Genomic DNA, 19,655 nt, shown 5'->3' with positions numbered 1-19,655 from the left:
TGCATAAGGAACTGTGTTGGCCTCCAACAGTATGCATTCTTGAATTCTTTCTTTACCTCAGGGAAAAGATGACAACAATGTAAGGTGCTGAGGTGTGGAGTTATTTTGCTTTGAAACAACGGTTCCCGTGGCGGTAGAATTGTTATAAACGAAGTCATTTTTGTTGTTGTTGAAAGTCTTGCTTTCGATGAAAACAGACCAGGGCTGTGAAGCCTCAGTAAAGGACTCACATGCTTGTCCTGCGTGCCACATCTTTTGTTGGACAGAACCATAGCATAAGCCTGGAGAGCAGAGTTGATTCTCATTTCACATCAGAACTAATGTTTGCCCCAGCAGCCAATTGGCCAGATAGATGATGTTCCTCACATTGAGAGGCATAGCCTTGTCTTTATTGCTTGTTGGCAGGTCTTCAGCAGCCTTGGACCTATCCTATGCTCTTACACAAGGGAGCTCAGTGTAGGAGTGTGGCTTTGAACTTATAAGAAGGTACATTAGGAGGCTAGTTTCTCTCCTACCGTTAATGAGGTTAATAAGCATGTTGTGTCTGGGCATCACATGTTTGGAAAATGCACTTAGTGCTGCTGCCTGCTACACTCAGGAGCTACAGGTGACACTTCTTGGCCCTGAGCATAGTCATTCCATATAATGAAGCAAAATTAAATACGTAATAAAAATGTTTGTTTAACACTGTTTGCCTGAGGTCTGGGCAGACTGCCGACTCTGCCTTTCTAACTGCGGGATTCTGAGTGAGATCGCTCAGTGTGTAGAGCTCATTGCCTAGAACACAGAAAACAGGGGAGAACTTTTGGGAGGGTTAGCCATGCTGGCACTTGTAAAATACTGGACACATCACAGTCAGTTGATACTATTTGTTTTACTTATGCTAGCTAAGGAGATGATGTTCCAAAATTCCAGTAATTGAGCTCAGTAAGACTTCTTCCTCCCAGCCTCCCAGCACAGCTCTCAGTTTCCAGAAGATCTGATTCTGTGTTCTTTCTCTCCACAATCAAAAGCCAGCAGTGATTTATTTCTGTTGGTGTGATGGCTACAGAGGTGAAGGGTGGATCTCAGGACAGTGTAAGGTTTTGAGTATCGGACCTGAATGGTTATCTTCCTACAGATGCTGCCATTGCCATTAGCCCAGGGACATGTGCTGCTAATTAATCACACCCACTGAGAACTGAGTGAGGACCATTCTCGAGAAGCAGGCACTAATAGCACCCCGTTTCCAGTTACTGACTAGGGAGGGGCTCTCACTAGCTTCTCAGGTATTCTGGAAGTTTAGACCGAGGTGGGAAGGTCATGTTCTTCAGTGTGTCTGCTTGCTCACCTTAAAGGTCGCAGAAGTTAACTGGCATCTGTGATACAGTCATGAAGTGTCACACAAGTGAAAACAAGCCAGCACAACCACCTCCAATAAATCCATGGGGAAACTAAGATTGGTTTTGAATTCTTGTGATTGTGCTAAACAAGCAGGAAACATGTTGTCTGCAAGTGTTGAAAATGAGCCTGTGCATTTTTCATATGGCAGAGTATTTCATTTTTCTGCTGAAAGTTAAAGTACTTTCCTTCTGGCAACCTCATTTTGATATATATATGTATATATTTGAAATATTGCTGCATTGTTAGGGAATGAAGTCTGCACTCCATTTTCTTACTCTTCAGCCCCTCAGGAAACCATAGGAAAATGAGGCAAGAGTAGCGTCTTCCTGCCTTGCTTTCCTGAGCGGTAGAAATAGAGTCAGGCCTGGAAGGCCTCTTAGCCTGTTGTGTCACTCCTCAGTCTCTCCAACCGCCCGGCTGGACTATATCTTACAGCGCGATAAAGGTCAGAGCACAGGTGCTTTCTGTTTTATGAGAGGGATGCCCTTGAGTCAGGTTCACAGACGAAGACCCGCCGGCATGTACTAGGGCTCATCTTTCCCTTAGCAGATCTATCTGCCTGTTTGCATTGCCACCGGCTTTTAGATTACTTGGGGGAGATGACGAACTTCACAAGAGATCAGCTGAAATATTTTGTATCCAACAGATTGCCTGCTACTTCCAGGTGAGGTGGAACAGGATATAAGCACCAGCGTTCCATCTTATGATCCTTCTGTGGACCTACCGCTCACCTCTGAGGTGAGGCCAAAGCCTGCTGTGGGAAGGACTCAGAAACAAACCGAAGAGGTACTTTCCGGGGGGTTCCTCTATGACAGTACTGGGATTTTGTTATTTCAGGGAACCCCTATACTTGCATGCTTTTGTATTTTTCCTTGGTTTGGGATAATTTAGAGTCTATGTTGTATAGTTGGTCTTATTTCCATTTATATCTGATTTATATGAAGCAATGGTGTTTGGCTGTAGAAGCACGTTTTACCTCATAGTAGTTCTGCATATGAACTGCTCAGCAGATGAAAGGGCAGTTTCCTTCTCTCTTCTCGTCTGACCTGGCCATGATTGTCATTTCTGAGGTCCTATAAACCTTTCTATTACTAAGGTAAGGCCAGACTGGAAACAGAGAATCCCAGGCTGAAATCCGTGCCTGAAAGAAATAGAAGTTTATTTTTTGTATTTAAAAATCTGTACAGGCTTCCTACAGTGAACAGGTCTGTTCATCAGAGAACAAAGGCTCTGACTTGAATCTATTGACAACTGCTTAGTAATTGTTCATATCTAGGCACACGGAAGGCTCGGGAATGTCACCTGTCCATAGTTTTCAAAAGAGGGAGGAACAGAATCTCTACTCTAGCTTATTCTCCCCAGAGTGTTACCTGAGAGCCATTTTTGCTGTCACTTTACAGCTCTTCTATAAACATTTAACAACTACACTGCAGGTGTGCTGGGAAGTCACTGCTTACCCTGTTTAATATAACTGCGGGGGTGGGGGGTGAATACAGGAAGCTGCTAAGGACTCTTTATTAGTGCTTTCTAATAAAAACCTCTAGGGTCTCTCTTTGATTTACTTAATCGCTCAGATGCTCTGTAACTGCATATTCAGTTATGGAACCAGTCATTCAATCAGAGATAACCTATGCGTTTCCGTCTTCAATGCTCCTTTTCCTTAGAGCATTCGGTTTACTATATTGAAAGTGTACCCAGGGTGCTTGCAGGCTTGCACTGAACTTCCAAATTGCTTACTAGACAAATCAGCCAGGACAGCCGCTTTCCAATATGCTGTTTGAATTATAGATTATATGCTCTGAGCTGTAAGAAGCTAAAATTACAGGGCTCCTCCAAGCAGAAGTCTGTTTCATTTTAGGGCTTGTTTATATTCTTGGCTAGTTGTGGCCATATAAGTTACTGGGTCACACTTGGCATGGCACCTTGTAGTTTAAGAAATGCAATTACTTTTAAGTCAGTTTTAGTATATATATATATTTTAGAACAGTAATAGAAATTATTATAAATTAGTTTCAGCTAGTGGTTAAAGGTGCTTATTCTGGAATCTATATGATAGCCAGTGAAATTCAAATTAAAATGGCAAGTTTGATACCCAAGGCTTTGCACAAAATAGGTAAGCATTTATTTTTCCCCATTTAAAATTTTTTTAAGATTCTCATGAAATGTGTTTTTATTATATTCACCCCCAATTCTTGACTTCTCCTAATTCACCCTTACCTCCTTAACCTCTCCCCCAAGTTTTCCATAAATTCTTTCACTATATAAATCTCTACTGTATAACCGTTGCACTTGAATTTATTACATAGCTTAGGCTGGCTGTTATCTTGCCTCAACCTCCTAAGTACTAGGATGTTAGGTTAGTACCACAATAGCCAACTTTTTTTATAGGACTCTAAGTGTCCTAACAGAAAGCGTGAACATTTTAAAATGTTGGAGTCGGGTTGGAGAGATGGCTCAGCAGTTAAGACTGTTCCTCCAGAGGTCCCGAGTTCAATTTCCAGCAACGACATGGTGCCTCACAACCATCTGTAATGGGGTCCAGTGCCCTCTTCTGGTGTGTCTGAAGACAGCTACAGTGTACTGATATAGATAATAAATAAATCTAAAAAAAAAGGTTGAGTCTTTAATATGAGCAACGTTGGTGTTGATAACTACAGAGCTGCTTGTGACTAGTTTTGGCTGCCATTGGGCTCTCTGGGCTGATTCTTTGGACATAAGATTCATTGCTTTCTGTTTGCTTTGTTTGCAACTGGGGCTCATGAGGTAGCCAGGTCCACCTTGAATGTGCTTATTTTCTTGCCGATTAGCACTGAGATGACAGGTATGCACCACCACGCCCACTTGGGAATTTTAAATCATTATTTGTTTGAGAGTCATTTTAGTACTGCCTGGCATCCTAACACTGAACCAACTCTGCCTTGGTTTAGTAGCTCAAATCTTATCTTTAACCACATAGATCATTAAAAGATTCTAATCATCTTTTCCAGCAAGTGTCTCTCTCCTGAGGGACCATCAAGGAGCGTTTGAGGGCTGGAGCTGGTGGCTGCTTTCAGTGGCTTCAGTCTGAAAGCTGAATGTGGTCTGCTGTGAGTCCTCCTTCCTCACAAATGCCGTTTCAGATCCCACACCTCTCTGATATGGATTGGTCTCTTTGAGCCCCTGCCCCTACCAGTTCTATTACTGGTTTATGTATGTGTATTTCCCCCTTTGAGAGGGGCATTTTTTCAGATCTCTAACTAATATTTGTCAATAAATTCTTGCCTTGATTCCTCTGATTGGATGAATTTTGGAGGTTTGGAACTGCTTTCTAGGGCAAGAAGAGTTTATCCCATTGAGAGGGGAACTTGGTTCCCTGGAGAGGCAGCTGTGGCAGTGGTCAGGAGGGAGCTTGAGGGCCTGTGTTTTCCATTTCACAGTGGGATTCGAAACCCTTCCCCACCCAGCTAGTTAATTTACTACACCACTCTGTTCTAGCCTGTAGCTAAATGCTACCATTATTGATTTGAGCATTAGTCTGTGTTCCTTAATTTGCCTATGTGGTATTTTGAATGAAAACGGCTCCTCCTTTAGCAGTGTCTCTGCAAGAATCAGTCATGTGAGCAATTTTAAGGAAACTCAAAGTTTCCTAATAGTACACAAATTCTATTCCCTTAGTGGTCACAAACAATTTTCAATTAGACTTGAAATTAGACATCTGAAATCCACACGTTTCTCTCAGATCCTTAGGCAAAAATAACAAGTTAATAACTTAATTTACACTTGTTTTTTGTTTAGCAGCAGGGGACTTGGCATTGTATAACAGTGATTCTTCTCTGAAATAAGCCAGAATTTCGATTTGTAGTTGAAACTTTGTAGTCATATAACTTAAGATCCTAAAATAAACTCACCTAGAAAGAAGGCTTCCAGCTAACACAGCAGTCAGTAGCTAGAACATGGACTGGACATGCAGCCTTACTGTATGTGAAGGGCATGCAGCCTTACTGTATGTGAAGGGGCATCACTTGGATGGTCTCAGTGATGCTTTCTGAATGGCGTGACATGCATACATCATTTCACTTGGGATTACATATCCCTGCCTTGTCACTCATTTCTCCAACTCTCTATAAGTTTATTTTACTGTAACATAAGTATCAGAATGAGCTCAGAACCAAACATAGATATGCAACAAATAATTTACTAAATAAACCTGCTGAAATATTTGGCTACTCTGCTCTAATCTCCCCGGCAGTGGCTCACATGTTCCTTGCCACCTGCCCCAAACTCTGGATTCTTGAATAAAAGACACACACACACACACACACACACACACACACACACACACACACGTGCAGTCTTCTGTTTTAATAGGTTTTAAACATCGCAATGGCTGGACCACTCTGAAACTTCCATATTGCTAACACCTCCTCTCTGATACTCCTGAGTTATTACTTACTAAAATCTATATTCCATCTTTGCTACCCTAGACCCAAATTGGGGGCAGGGGGTGGTGGCCTGGGGCTGCTCTTCCCCGGCTCTTACATGGCTGGTATTCCGTCTTCTGCAGCTCTCAAGCACGCATCTTATTCCTTCCCTGGCAATGGTGATTTTCCTCCCTCTCCTGTATTCCTTGTCTGAGAACCTCTCCCTGCCTCTGTCTCCCTGCCCAGCCACTGGCCATCAGCAACTTTATTTACCAATCAAAGTCAACTGGAGACAGGTACTTACCTAGTGTCTTACATACAGATGTATGGCTTTCTCTGTAATTTTGGGAGCTAAATTAACATAAGTAGCATTAGAACCAGTCCACAACATACACCAATTCTTTTTTTTTTTTTGTCCAGAATATCATATACTCAAGTTATCACCCAAGTTCTCACAATCGAAATTAGAGGATACCCACCCAGTCTTCTCAGATATCATTCTAGTACCCTGAAAGTCCCTCCACTTGTGAAGGGGCAAATATTTCCTAGAAGTAAATGCTTTGGATATAGAAACAGATGTGAGTGTCCTTCTCTGAAGTAGAGTAGGTTAACACAGGCTTCCTGCACTGGTGGTTTGTAGAACTAGGCATTTTGGCCACCATTTGCTCAAGGAAGCTGGCAATGGCCTGTCTAACCCAGAGGGTTGGACTCAGCACAAGATGAATCCAATGGGTGGGTCTGGCTTTGGGAAAGTGAATTTTGGGGTTCTTAGTATTTTTATCTCAATCTACAAACTGAACCACTGACTCCCACTCTTATGATCCCTCAAAGAATTCCTTTGATCCCTAAGAAGGGAATATGACTGGATGGTGAATAACTTTCATTCTTGTTTGGACAAAGGCCAGACTGCCAGGACATATAATAGTCATGGGCCTCCAATGGTTGGACTCCCTTACATGTGCTGTTCGCCAGACCCTAGGAAGTTCCTCTCTACCAGGTACAAACTATTTAGGCATCCATTCTATCCTGCTCCTGGGCCCTGAGCAGACATCAATAACAACTGCAATAATCACAGGTAATATTAAGAGCTAATACTGGGCTGTCGATGTAGCTCAGCTTGTAGAGAAGGCTTGCCCAGCATGCAGGAAGTCCTGGATTTGATCCCCTGTCCCCAACACTACATACAATCAGTCTTGGAGAGTCCTGCGACTCCAGCACTTGAGAGGTAGAGTCAGGAAGAATGGGCATTTCAAGATATAACCAGCCTGTGGTACATGGGCTCATGACTCCCAAGAAAAAATGAAGAGCTGGGAACGAGGGGGGATAGCTTGCTCAGTCAGTGAAGCCCTTGCCATACAGGCCTGAGGACCTGAGTTCAATCTTCCAAACTCAAAGTTTAAAAAGCCCAGGAGCTAGAGATGCTCAGTGGTTAGGAACACTGCTTGCACCAGGCTCTGCACTGGCAGAGCAGCTATGGTTCTGCTACATTGGTGGTCAGTGGAGGGCATTGCTGAAGAGGGCTCAGCCTTCCGAGGCAGCTACCAGCTTGTCCTCTCTGCGGCTACCGTTTGTCACCAAGCTTCAATTTCAGGAGAGGAATTTTTGCACTGGGACAGCCTAGATCTTGATCTGACTCTTCCTGAACTCGCTGTCTCTTAGGAGCCCCACTGGATGCTGGCTTCTCTTGCTCAGCTTTTGCAGGTGTGGGAAGCGGCGCATCTCTGTAGACACGGTAGCCTCCAATCAGGCAGTATGTCTCTCCATGCCAGGCAATCTGGGCTTGCGCATGCCCTTTGTAGAGGACGTGGTAGTATTCGGGGGAAGAAGGAGCTGTGGGAGGCATGGGCACCAGTGCTGATAGAGGAGTTGCTGAGTCACGGTTGGGATGAACAAGAGCTTCAAGGTGTCCTTCGAGGAAACCTGCTTCGGGTCTTCAGGTACACAGGATATGGAGAAAGGATAGTGTGTTAGTCAGGCCTCTCTAAAGAGAATGGATAGAGATTGTATGGAGTGCTAACAGCCAGTACTCCGGGGAGTCCTGCAATGGCTGTCTCCTGATGGAAAGACCACAATGAACTAGCTGCCCAGTGCACAAGACTGGATGCCTTAGCAGTCCCAAACCAGTGCTGGAGACCTAGGGGCTTCCTGGAGAGCTGTTGGTCTTCAGTATCCATCAGAATCCCAAAGTAGTAGGTTCTAATACTACTTCTTTGTATCTTAGTATCGGAGACAGGATAAATGAGCTTTCCATCGAGAAAGAGGGCAAACAGGCAAAAAAACACACCAATTCTTACTACTAACTGGGAGCCACTTTGTGACAGTCATATGATTGAAATCTGTCATGGTCTGAATATGACCCGTCCCCCACATACTCATGCCTTTGTATATTGTCCCCAAGTGGTAGTGCTATTTTGGGGGACTTGTGGAGCTTTTGGAGGCTGGGCTCTTGCTGGAGGTAGTGAGGTATTGGAGGCTGTATAGCATTGTCTCCCTGCCTGTCCTCTGCTTCCTGCTTTGTGTTGATGGGAACATGCAGTTGTAATATGTCCCCACATGACGCCACCAAGAGCTGGGGCTGATCTTTCCCTGCTGTGTTTTCTTTCTTCCCTTTGGAGTTGGCATGTTTACTTTGGCATTGCTGGAAGTGTGTGGCATCTTGAATTTACAGGAGCTCATGGTTTCAAGGTTGTCTGAGTCTCAGAAGAGACTGCACTTGAAGTAGTTACAGAACTGCTAGACTATGGGACTTTTGAAATAGCTGCATTCATTTCACATTATAAACACAGTCATGAGCCTATGGGGGCAAGAGGAATGTCCTGGTATGAATATAAAACGAACCATGTAGATTTATGTCTGAACACTTGGTCTACAGCTAGTGATACTGTTTTGGGAAGTTGTGGAACCTTTAAAAGGTGAAAGGAAGTGTGGTCACTGGAGGTGGACCTCTAGGTTTTATAGCCTGCCCACATCCGGTCCTCACTATGCTTCCTAGCCTATGTAGATTCCAGGAAGTGCTTGCCATGTGCTCCTACCCCCATGGAGCTGCCTGCTATCATACCTTCCTCACCATGATCGCTGTACCTCTTACCTGCTATCATACCTTCCTCACCATGATCGCTGTACCTCTTACCTGCTATCATACCTTCCTCACCATGATCGCTGTACCTCTTACCTGCTATCATACCTTCCTCACCATGATCGCTGTACCTCTTACCTGCTATCATACCTTCCTCACCATGATCGCTGTACCTCTTACCTGCTATCATACCTTCCTCACCATGATCGCTGTACCTCTTACCTGCTATCATACCTTCCTCACCATGATCGCTGTACCTCTTACCTGCTATCATACCTTCCTCACCATGATCGCTGTACCTCTTACCTGCTATCATACCTTCCTCACCATGATCGCTGTACCTCTTACCTGCTATCATACCTTCCTCACCATGATCGCTGTACCTCTTACCGTTTGAGCCAAGACACTGGTCTCCCCGTTTGGTTGATTTTGTCAGGTCTTTGCTCCCAGTGATCTGAAATGTAACTAATCCAGTGCTTTTGTCTCTTTCTACTCTCTTGGCTCCTTTCCCACAATGTTTTACATGTTGACATCTCTCTTCCCACTGTTGACAAGAAGGGACCAAGAGAAGGGAACAACCTTCTGTCCCCTGGACTGCTTTTTGGCTGGGGTGTTTCTCTCCCTGTTTTCTCACTCAAATTTGTTAGTGCTTCCAGTTGAATTCCTTTCCCCTCTGGTTTCTACCCGACTTCATCAGGGCTCTGGCTACTCTCCTCTCATTCCTCTTTCAGTAAGCTACTGCTTTGGCTTTAGTTGAGTTCCTGTAAGCATTCAGAATGAAGGTACCAGTTGTTCAGGGGCCCAGCCCAGTGGTTCCTTTGTGGCATTTTGGGACATGGAGATCCCTGCCTATACTGCGATTTCAGCTTTACCCTATACTCTTGCCTTACTGCCTCTCCCAGTTGTTGCTCACCTCCTTTGGAGGTTTTTGTCTACCCTCTCCTAAGAAGTCAGTGTTCCCCAGGGTTCCATCCATATACCCTGTAACTCTTCTCTCTCTAAATGTTTGAATCAATTTTCATTTAAATTCTACCTATTGCACTTATATCTCTAAATGGGCATGTCTATCTTCAGGTCTTTCCCCACTCTGGCTTCAGGTTTGCCTTTGTCTTCAGCATCTTCCAGAGATCCTCAAGTACAGTGTGTTCCCTGCTGCTTTCCTGCCTGTCTTTCCCCTTTGCCACTGCTGCCAGTTCCCACCGAGCACTGCCTATTTTCCTTCCTACATGTTTTTTATATCTTTCCTACCAGTGCTCCATTGCCTTGACTCTTGCTCAGACCACTCTAGCAGGGTCTGGAAAGCCTTCTGACTCCAGACTCATCCCTCCGAATCAGTTAAACCCTCAGTTTACCCTTCAGTGTGAGTCACTTAATTCTAATCTCCAAGATGACAGGCAGGCCATCCTTCTTTTTGGTGCTGTTACTACCTGTTCCATTATAGGTGTTCATTAAAAAGTTTATGACATGAAGGGGTGCATACAAGACCAAGTATCTTTCCTGCTTTCTAAAGATTCTTTAGGGGCTTTTGATCATCTCTAAGATGATGTTGCTGCCTTGCCATCCCTTATCACTGTGCCCCCTTACAGGTATGCTCAGATAATGCTGAACTTTCAGACTTGAAATGCCGCACCTTATCTTTACAGCCTGCTCATAAAAACTCTCCTGTTTGAAAAGCTGTACTCTTAGCCTGCTAGCCAGTAAACTTTCTAAGATCTCACTTAGGTGTCTAACCATCTCTGATTCCTTCCCAACCCACTTCAGATGTTCCTGTGATCCTCAGATCCTACCACTTCACAGTTCACTGTCATGCGAGGTTTGTGCTGATCTAATGTGTCGGTGACTTTATGCTGCTCTTTCTTTGTGTCCTGGAGCCTCAGACAATGGCTAAGATAGGGAGGGCCATGTACATTTTAAGAAGAATAAAAATGCCTGCATGGCTGCAGGGAGCTCTTCTCATACCTTGGGTGCTGAGCCACACTGAAGCACATCCCCCACATGGCTTCACATATTCTGAGGAGTGTATTTTGGCATTATAAATATGAAATTATGCCTATTTTTAGTTTCTTCTGTTTTTCTGTTTGAGCATTTAAGTCATTTTCTAAGAAAAGGATCTAGCAATAGCCGCTATTAATAACTATTCATTTGTAAGTGACAAATATCTAAGTATATTTTTATTTTTAGGAGTTTATTATAAATAATGCTTGTATTGGCAAGTTTTTTAGCCTTCAGAAATCTATCCGTTTTTTAAAAGAAATATATCCTTTGCTATTAATTTTAATTCAAAATTCCTGTAAAAAAATTCTCAGCACAGTGAGAATTCAACTGTATGGAAAAACACCTTTTTTTTTTTCATTTAAGAGAGAATTTCTTTACCTGTAGTACCATTATGATGGTACTTTCCACAACAATATGGACTGGATCATATTCAATCCAATGTGGATTGGAACAATAATCCAGCCACATTATGATTGGATCTCAGGGAAATGGGGGTATAAGGTGGCACTGGAAGTGGGTATCTGAAGATCTAACCTAGCCAAAGGAGTTAGCCCTGGTCAGGAGCTCTGAGATGGCTAAACCATGAGCCTAGTTCACTCAGACCACCTGACAAAGTGGCAGAGAGTGAGGTGAGGTGACATGGGGGCTGGTATACATTCTGAAGAGGAATAATTCTTGTTTGGGAAAATGAGACTTCTGAGGTTCATGCTATGCTATGCAGTTATCCTAGTGAAGATCTTGTCACAGGTTAGTGAGAACATTTGTTTATTTTGTCTTCTCCTTGGTCATGAAACCCTATAGGCCCAGGTTTTGCTGCACTCGTGTTGTGTTCCCATTATCTAATTCTTTTATTTTTGTTTTCAGCTGAAGCAAGCTTTATTTAATACTGGCCAGGAACATGGACTGGCCAGGTACCGACCTGGGATTCCCAGAGAATGGTGCTGAGTTAGATCAGTCAGGTGTCTACCAAGGCCAGAATGTAGGTTTTGGTACTTCCCACTTGCATCCAGCTCGGGCCAAGCATATATTTTAACATACTTACTGCCCACGTACCTCACACTTTCTTGTGATCAAGCACATTTTGTACATTTGGGGTAACCAACCTTGCTTTCTAAAGTGAAAACATATGAGTTATTAATTTAAATAAACAGTAGCCCTCAGCATTCTAGGGACTAATCTGTCCTTGGGCAAGTGGGGCAAGAGATTAACTTTAGTCCTTATAGACTATGTCAGTTAAGTTAATTGATGTGTGAAAACCCAGCTCACAGTGGGTAGCACCATTCCCTAGGTAGAACCTCCTTTGAGTGGAGAAATTGTGTTGATTACAGATAAGCAAGCAAACAAGTAGACATGTATGCATTTATTTATTTATTTCTACTCTTGACTCTAGATATAAGGTGGCCAAGATGCTCCAAATTTCTTCCTTGACTTCTCCAAAATAATGGACTATAACCTGAAATTAGTAGGCTGAAATAATCACTACCTCCCAAGTTCATCCCGGTTTCTTTCTACCAATCTGCCACTATTCACTCACATCATTTCTTTGTCACTTCCACTTCATAAGTCTTTAGAAAATACTGGCTTTTGATTTTTTTTTTTAGGGTTAACAGGACATTTATTATTATTATATTTTTAACCATTCTTTGGTAGATCTTAGTTTTTTCAAATGATATATGTAATATTTTTCAATTATAAAGAACTAAATTCTAAGAGCAAGTTAAAGCCTGTGTTTTAAAAAGTCGTATTAATGAGTCTGGGGTTTTAAAAGAGAAATTAAACCATGTTTGAGAAGATAGTTAGTGACCGGACAACACGAGTTTGTTCAAATTACCCCTAGTATCTTTTTAGCAGTAGAGACAATGTATATGACTTTTGAGTTCTGACCTCTGCAGCCTACCAAAAACCTTTAATTAACTGCGCTTAATTTGTTTTTAAGTAAATGAAAAAAATCAAGTAACTTTACCAAGTAGTGATTTTTTTAAACAAAACAAAAAATAATAATTATTATTTATACCTCACCTGTAGTCTCCTTTTCCTCCAGTCCCCCCACTCCTTCCTTCCCAACTCTCCTCTGCTACCAATATCCACTCTTGCTCTGTTTTGCTTCAGAAAAGGGCAGGCCTCCCTTGGATACATGGCATATCAAGTTGCAATAACACTAGGCACCTCCCCTCGTGTTAAGGCTAGATGAGGGAAAAGGGTCTCAAAAGCAGGTAACAGGGTCAGAGACAGCCCCTGTTCCCACTGTTAGGAGTTCCATAAGAAGACCAAGGTACACAATGATCACATATGTGCAGAGGGCCTACGTCAGTCCTGTGCAGGCTCCCTCATTGTCAGTTTAGTCTCTGTGAGCCCCTATGAGCCCAGGTTAGTTGATTCTGTGAGTTTCCTTGTGGTATCCTTTGACCTTTCTGGCTCCTACAGTTCTTCCTCCCCATCTTGCACATAGTTCTCCAAGCTCTGCCTAATGTTTGGCTATGGGTATCTGTATGTTTTCATTAGATGCCAGGATGAAGCTCCTCTCAGTTGGGCTAGACACCAGTCTATGAGTATAGCAGAATATCTCCTCCTCTTTCTCTTCTTCCTCCTCCCCCTTTCCTCCTTCTCCTCCTCTTTCTCCTTCTCCTCTCTTTTGCCAGTTATATTTGGTTTTGTTCTACTCTGGGCTATCTAGTATTTAGTCTCTGGGTCCTGGCTCTCCAGGCAATGTCAGGGGCAGATTTCCTCTTGTGGTACCCAGTACTTAATTCTTAATAAGTGTTTATTAAGTGGACAGGTAAAGGGGAGGGGTTTGGAAATGTTTATGTAGGAAGTAGGAAGAGCATGATATGGTATCAAAGGGATTTTCATAGCCAAGGGAGTCGTTTAATTTGAAGTAATAGGCCAGCCCCCCTGGAAGGTAGATGAAGGCCAAGTGTCCACGTGTGATGAGAGTGGATGGGTTCAGAGGCTCAGGGTGGGATTCTGAATCCTCTCTTGGGACATATGTGAGATGCCTGCAGCTTGGTAGGTATGCAGTTACTGTTCTCTGATGAGGACATAAAGAGCTTCAAAGATCCCCTGAGACAGAATACATTTGTAGAGGATATTGGCCAGGATCAGTGAGAATCAGGTGCCTACATAGTTAGTTAAGGTAGACTACAGCCTGGTCTGCAGGCCTCAGTAATTCTTGACAGAGTTGGAGGTGGCTTAGACATGTACATTCTGGACAAGAACATCAAGTGTCACCATGTGTGCATGTCTCTTATTGGAGCCAGTCTTATCAACAGTGTCTCTGTTACTGTGTAATGAAGATAAATTTAATTTCAGAAAGTGATCAGGGCACATCAGTCGCTTTCTTGTGCAGGCTGATTTGCTTCCCACATGTAGCTGCTCTTCTGAATACAGTCATGACCTTGCACGTGGCCCTGAGTACACTTTCAGTGGAGGCTGTGGGAACTGTACAGCCTATTCAGAAAAGGTCGCTTCTCCCAAAGGACTAAGCGTTGGTTGATTTTTGTTTGTGGTTTTTGAACAAATGTGACTTTGAAGCAGATTGAACTGTGTTCAAATGTGGCTATTCTTCTTTACTAGCCTTGGGCATGCTCTGAAGTCTTTCAAGGCTTCATGACTGGGAGGCCATAGGAGGCACTGGCAGGGCTGATGGAACGTTACTGTTGATACACTTGTGAATCCTGATGCTGGGGCAGACCCAGGATGGGAAATCGTTCAATGGCAGCTCTTACCTTTCCTCATCAGGAACATGGAGGAGAGGACCAGGCCTCTGGAACTTGTTGGGTGGATCATAGTGGCTGATTTTAAGGCCCCAGGGCAATGAGGGGCTGGCAGTCTGCTATTGGCACGTCATACTTTACTCCCTAATAGGGCTCTCTGAACAGCTCTGCTTTTCTGCTTTTCTGTTCACTGTAGTAGCAGCGTGTGGCATTTTTCACACATGCTGCAGAAAAGCTCCTCCAGAGATCATCTTCCGTGCGAGAATGTTGAAAGCTGACAACAGCAAAGCTTCTGTGCATGTTTGCACTACTGTTTAAGCCATAGTTTTCAGCTGTGTCTGCACCAGGTGCAGATGGGGGGGGGGGCGTGTTTTCACTGTTTCACACACCATTGGCTTTGCGTGGTAATTTTCAGGGTGTGAATTAATGAGATTTAAGGCATTCTTTTCTGTTTGTTGGAACATATACTCTTTTGAAACAAACAAACATAAACAAAAAACCAAACTTTTCTCCCATGCTGGAGACCAAACAGGATCTTTCATGTGCCAGGCAAGTACTCTGTCAACTGAACACACCATCTGCCCTGGGAAGTGGGCTTTGAATGGCTCATCCTTTAGAAGGTCTTTAAAATGCACAAAAATGTAAACACATACAAAACTCACCTTTCTTTGCAGCTATGCTGATTTACAGGTAGACTGTAATATATAAAAAGCGAGAAAGAGGAGGATGTTGGACCTTTAAGTTTGATCATACATGTTTCAGTTCCTCCTGTTATTGGACAGGGGTTATGGGCATTATCTCAAGTATAGTAAATGTAGAGTGTTTTTAATTTAAGTTTGAAAGATTACTTCCTTATAGATATTTTTTTAGCTAATGGTGAAAAGGTTGTTGAAGACCTTAAGGTGTTTTTTTTATAGTTTAATGGAGCATCTAGCTTTTCCGTATGCCTCTATTGCTGGCACTACCTCGTGGCAAAGAGTGAAATGAATGTGTGCAAGGCAGACCTGATTCTTGCCTTGGGGGCAGAACTAGTTAATGATACTCACTCAGATACAGCATGATACAAATGGGGCATATTATGAGGCTTAAATTAGGTCAAATTGAATAATTGAATTTATTTCTTTACTTAAAAACAGCTTAATCAGCTGAGAGTGCCGAGAGTCTAAAAAAAGCTTCATTAAGTATTAATAGGCTGTTTGTGTTTTTAACTTCATCTTCACTTCAGTGATGTTTCTCTCTGCCTTTGGTACCTTTTACAGATACTTGGAGATGAAGTTCAGCCCTTCTTTCTCGATGAAGAATTTGATTATGACAATGTGACTCTCACTCCTAAGTTTACTGCTGGAGAGATAGCAACCATCCAAGAGCTATCTAAGCAAAAGAGAGTGGGTTCCGGTACAAACGTGTGCGAACTCCATGACTGATGTCTCTGGGTTTAGTTTTATTTTGTTCACACTCAAGCGACATTAGAATAAAGCATATGTCAACTGATTCCCTCTGTGGAAATGTACGCGGCTGTATTCATTTGTCACTGTTGTTTATCACCAGGACACAGATTAATCAAGACCAAAGAGATCGCTTTCTCTTCTGTCCCATGGCCATGTCCTGTGACTGCTTGGGACGATGGAAGAGGGAAATGGGGCAGGAGATAAGGGATGCTGAATCTGCATGTGATTAAGGCACCATACAAGGACTTGAGTGTGTTGTGCTGAAGACTGGGAATGTATGTGCATTTTTTAGAGGTGAAGGACAATCACACGCTCCAAACATTACCAGGACTAACAGAATCACATATGTATGTAGGGCTTTGGTCCTGTGTGTCCGGAGATGGTGGATTCAGTGTGGTTGTGGAGAGACTGAGCTTCACTGAAAAGGAAGGCACTGCAGAGCTGATTTTGATGTCTCACATGGAATTCTGGAACTTAAAAAAGTTATCAGTAAATCATATCTGACAGTTACAAAGTAGAGTGAGTAGGCTCTGTCTCCAGAAGTTTAAGAACAGCTAGAGAATGTAAAATGGTATTATGGGGCTGGTGAGAGGGCTCTGTAGAGGTGCTTGCTAGGCAAGCCTGTTGACCTTAGTTAGTCCCTGGAACTACGTAAAGGGGGACAGAGAGAAATGACTCTATAAAGCTGTCCTCTGACCTCCACAGGCGCAAAGGCAAGCGCACCCCCCTTCTCCTACTAATAATAAAAGATAAAAATTTTAAAATGTACCATGGAGTAGTAACTCTGCAGATGACTCATAAGGTCACCGAGGGAACGAGTAGAGAGGGATACAGGCACTGAAGAAGGATAAGGTGGGCAATCTGTATGAAATAATATTTATTATTGAGGAAATCAGCAAGTGTGCTTGGTATTCTTTCTTCTTTTAAGTAGCCTTTACATTTTATCATCGTCTTAGGAAGCATAGTTGCCGTCCGTTCCCTTTCTCTGATCCCCTACACTTAAGCCACACACCACAGAGTATGCTTGTTGCTGCTTGGTTTTGAGTCTTTCCTATTTCTGTTCCTTTTCGTCTCTTGTGGTAAGAAGACATGAGAGCCACCATCTTCAATGCTTGGGCACACAGTTCAATATTGCAAACCATGTACACAATATTGTGGCGTATCTCTAGGACTTACCCACCTGCTACCGAAACCACACTCAGTTCTCCATGGCTTCTGTTTCTGAGTTCGACTGCTGGAGACACCCCATGGAAATGGACATGCATTGTCTGCCCTTTGGTGTCTCGCTTATTTCACTTATGACAATATTCTCTGGGTTCCTTCACATGGTCACACGTGGCAGGATTTGTTCCTTCTGAATGCTGAATAAAGAGTGTCACATCATGTACATACACTTCTCCTTATTCATCAGTCTGAACATTTAAATTGTTTCTGGATCCTGGTTCTTGTGAGTCAAGCTGTAGTTTGTGCTTGTGCATGTATGAGGACTTGTGTGTGTTTATATTCATACAAATGCTGCTTATAGTTTGTACAAAAGAATTCTCTCAATTTTAAACCGACAGGAGATGGAGATGATTTGCATATTTATTTTTATAGAATCAGCTTTCATCATTTATAACTGAAGCCCTATTTACACTAGGACATGGGGAAGATCCAAGGACCGTAGACCGGGTCTTTTGGTGAGGAGGAGGCGTAAATGCACTAATAGTTAGGGCAGAGCTGCAGCACCCAGTATAACAGCCACTAACTCCACCCTGGAGTGCGGAGGGCTTGGGATGCAGCAGCTGTGACCAAGGAGCTGAGCTCTGTTGCGTGATTTATATTTCAATATCAAATCAAGAACATACTTAACCCAGTTATCAGAAAGCTTTCAAGCAGATTTAGAACTGTGGAATGTGAATCTACTTTTTCAAATGTACACTTTGTAAATTGAAATGTCGGATTAGTGGTTATGTAGCTACATGTATGTACTAGTAATTAGTTTTGATGACAGCATAGTGTCTTAATTTAAAATATGCTGTGCATGTAAAATGCACTGGAGTTCGATGAATTAATGTGAAAAATACTACATCATTTTTGCATTATGGGTTTAAGTGACTTGAATTACCTGGCTAAATGAAATATATTATTAAGATTTATCATATTCCTTTTACTTTTTTAAACAAGGCTACTGGGAAACTTGAAATTCTACAAATCACAGGCATATTTCCTTTAGTTGTAACTTGGCCTATGGTGACCTGGGTCTTAAGCATGTTTTACCAAGGGGTCCTGGGCAAAAACAGGTCGAAACAATGTATGTCTGGGAAGTACTTTTATTTTATTTATTTTATTTAATTTATTTTATTTTATTTTATTTGCTGTGAGCAATAATAACTTAAGGCTTATTTTGGCTCACAGTTCAGAGAAATGCAACCTGTCATGATTGGAAGGCATGGCAGCAGGGCTGTCTTACTCCAATGATGCCAACCAGGAAGCAGAGAGAGAAGCGGGTGCCAGTGCTCAGCGGGCTTTCCCCTTTCTCTTCAACCTGGGACTCCAGCCATTGGGATGGTGCTGCTCAATTTAGGGTTTGCACTACAATTTCAAGCTGGCAATTGAACTTAACCACCACTGGACGCTGGGGAGACAGTATTTGACTTTGGTCATGACTCAGGAGGGTTTAAGTCAGTCAAGAAGGACATCAGAGTTGGAGTAGTATGTTTTCTCCTTAGGGTCTAGAGAATGACCTATGAAGTTGTATCTTCAGTTTTGAATGAGTGAGCTTATTAAGTATAGAGCCAGCCTAAGTAAAAGAATAAACTGCTAATAGTCTATAAATATCAAAACACATCAAATCAGGCACTTGTTACCTCTAGCAGAGACTGGGAAAGGTAAGGCAGTTGAAGTTCCCAACTAAGCATCTCATGGCGGATCTCCAGTTTCTCTTTCCCACTGCAGGACCCTTTAAATTCCAGGATGAGCAGCAATAAGGTCTGTTGCAAAGGATGACCCTTCAGCTGTTTTCAAGGACAGTGTTTTCACTCTGCTGATCTCTGCTAGGGGTTCTGAGCTCCCCATCTGATGTTTCTGTTATTATTTGTTGTGTTACTTGGAAGCCTTACACTTGCTCTGGCCAGGTGACAGGAAGGAGACACTTGCTCTGGCCCGGACCGTCTCTGTTGGGAACTCCTTTAAGGGGCTCCCACAGTCAATCTCTGCTGGAGGTCATGAGTGCCTGATTTGGTGTGTTTTGCTAACGAGATATGATTAGATATTTATTCTTTTACTTTGACTTGCTATATTCTCACTAATTTAAAACTGAAGATATGACGTTGTAGGCCATTCTCTGGACCCTAAGGAGAAAGCTTGCTATTCCAATTCTGATGTCCTTTTTGACTGACTCAGAATCTACTGATTCATGACCAAACTTGAATGCTGTCTCCTCTGTGACAATTCCCTAGCTTCCTATGGTGGTTAATTTCAATTGCCAGTTGGGGAGCAGGGCGGGGGGAGGACATCGAGGACTTTGGGGATAGCATTTGAAATGTAAATGAAGAAAATATCTAATAAAAATGCCTAAAAAATATAAAAAAGAAGTAGGTAGTGCAAATCTTAAATGTGGACAGCACATCCCAGTGTCTGGAGTCCCAGGCTGAATAGA

The 19,655-nt window shown here is 42.8% G+C and overlaps 1 protein-coding gene across 3 annotated transcripts in view; it reads left to right on the top strand.

Moving 5' to 3' along the window:
* Window positions 1–17,402, top strand: part of Iftap (intraflagellar transport associated protein) — a 68,253-nt gene extending 50,851 nt beyond the window's left edge. For 2 of the 3 annotated variants that reach the window (NM_026592.4, NM_001362687.1), the window contains exons 6-7: window positions 2,030–2,169; window positions 15,827–17,402. In NM_026592.4, coding sequence (NP_080868.1) covers window positions 2,030–2,169; window positions 15,827–15,991 — 305 coding nt within the window. In that variant the 3' untranslated portion in view covers window positions 15,992–17,402. Of the gene's footprint in view, window positions 1–2,029; window positions 2,170–11,718; window positions 11,834–15,826 lie in introns of all 3 variants that reach the window. The other variant, NM_001362688.1, reaches the window with a different exon arrangement.
* The last annotated feature ends 2,253 nt before the right edge of the window (window positions 17,403–19,655 follow it).

The sequence above is a fragment of the Mus musculus genome, chromosome 2, assembly GCF_000001635.26.
Source record: "Mus musculus strain C57BL/6J chromosome 2, GRCm38.p6 C57BL/6J".
Classification (NCBI taxonomy): domain Eukaryota; kingdom Metazoa; phylum Chordata; class Mammalia; order Rodentia; family Muridae; genus Mus; species Mus musculus.
The sequence above is the reverse complement of the archived record's forward strand: the minus strand, read 5'-3'. Positions and strand labels throughout refer to the sequence as shown.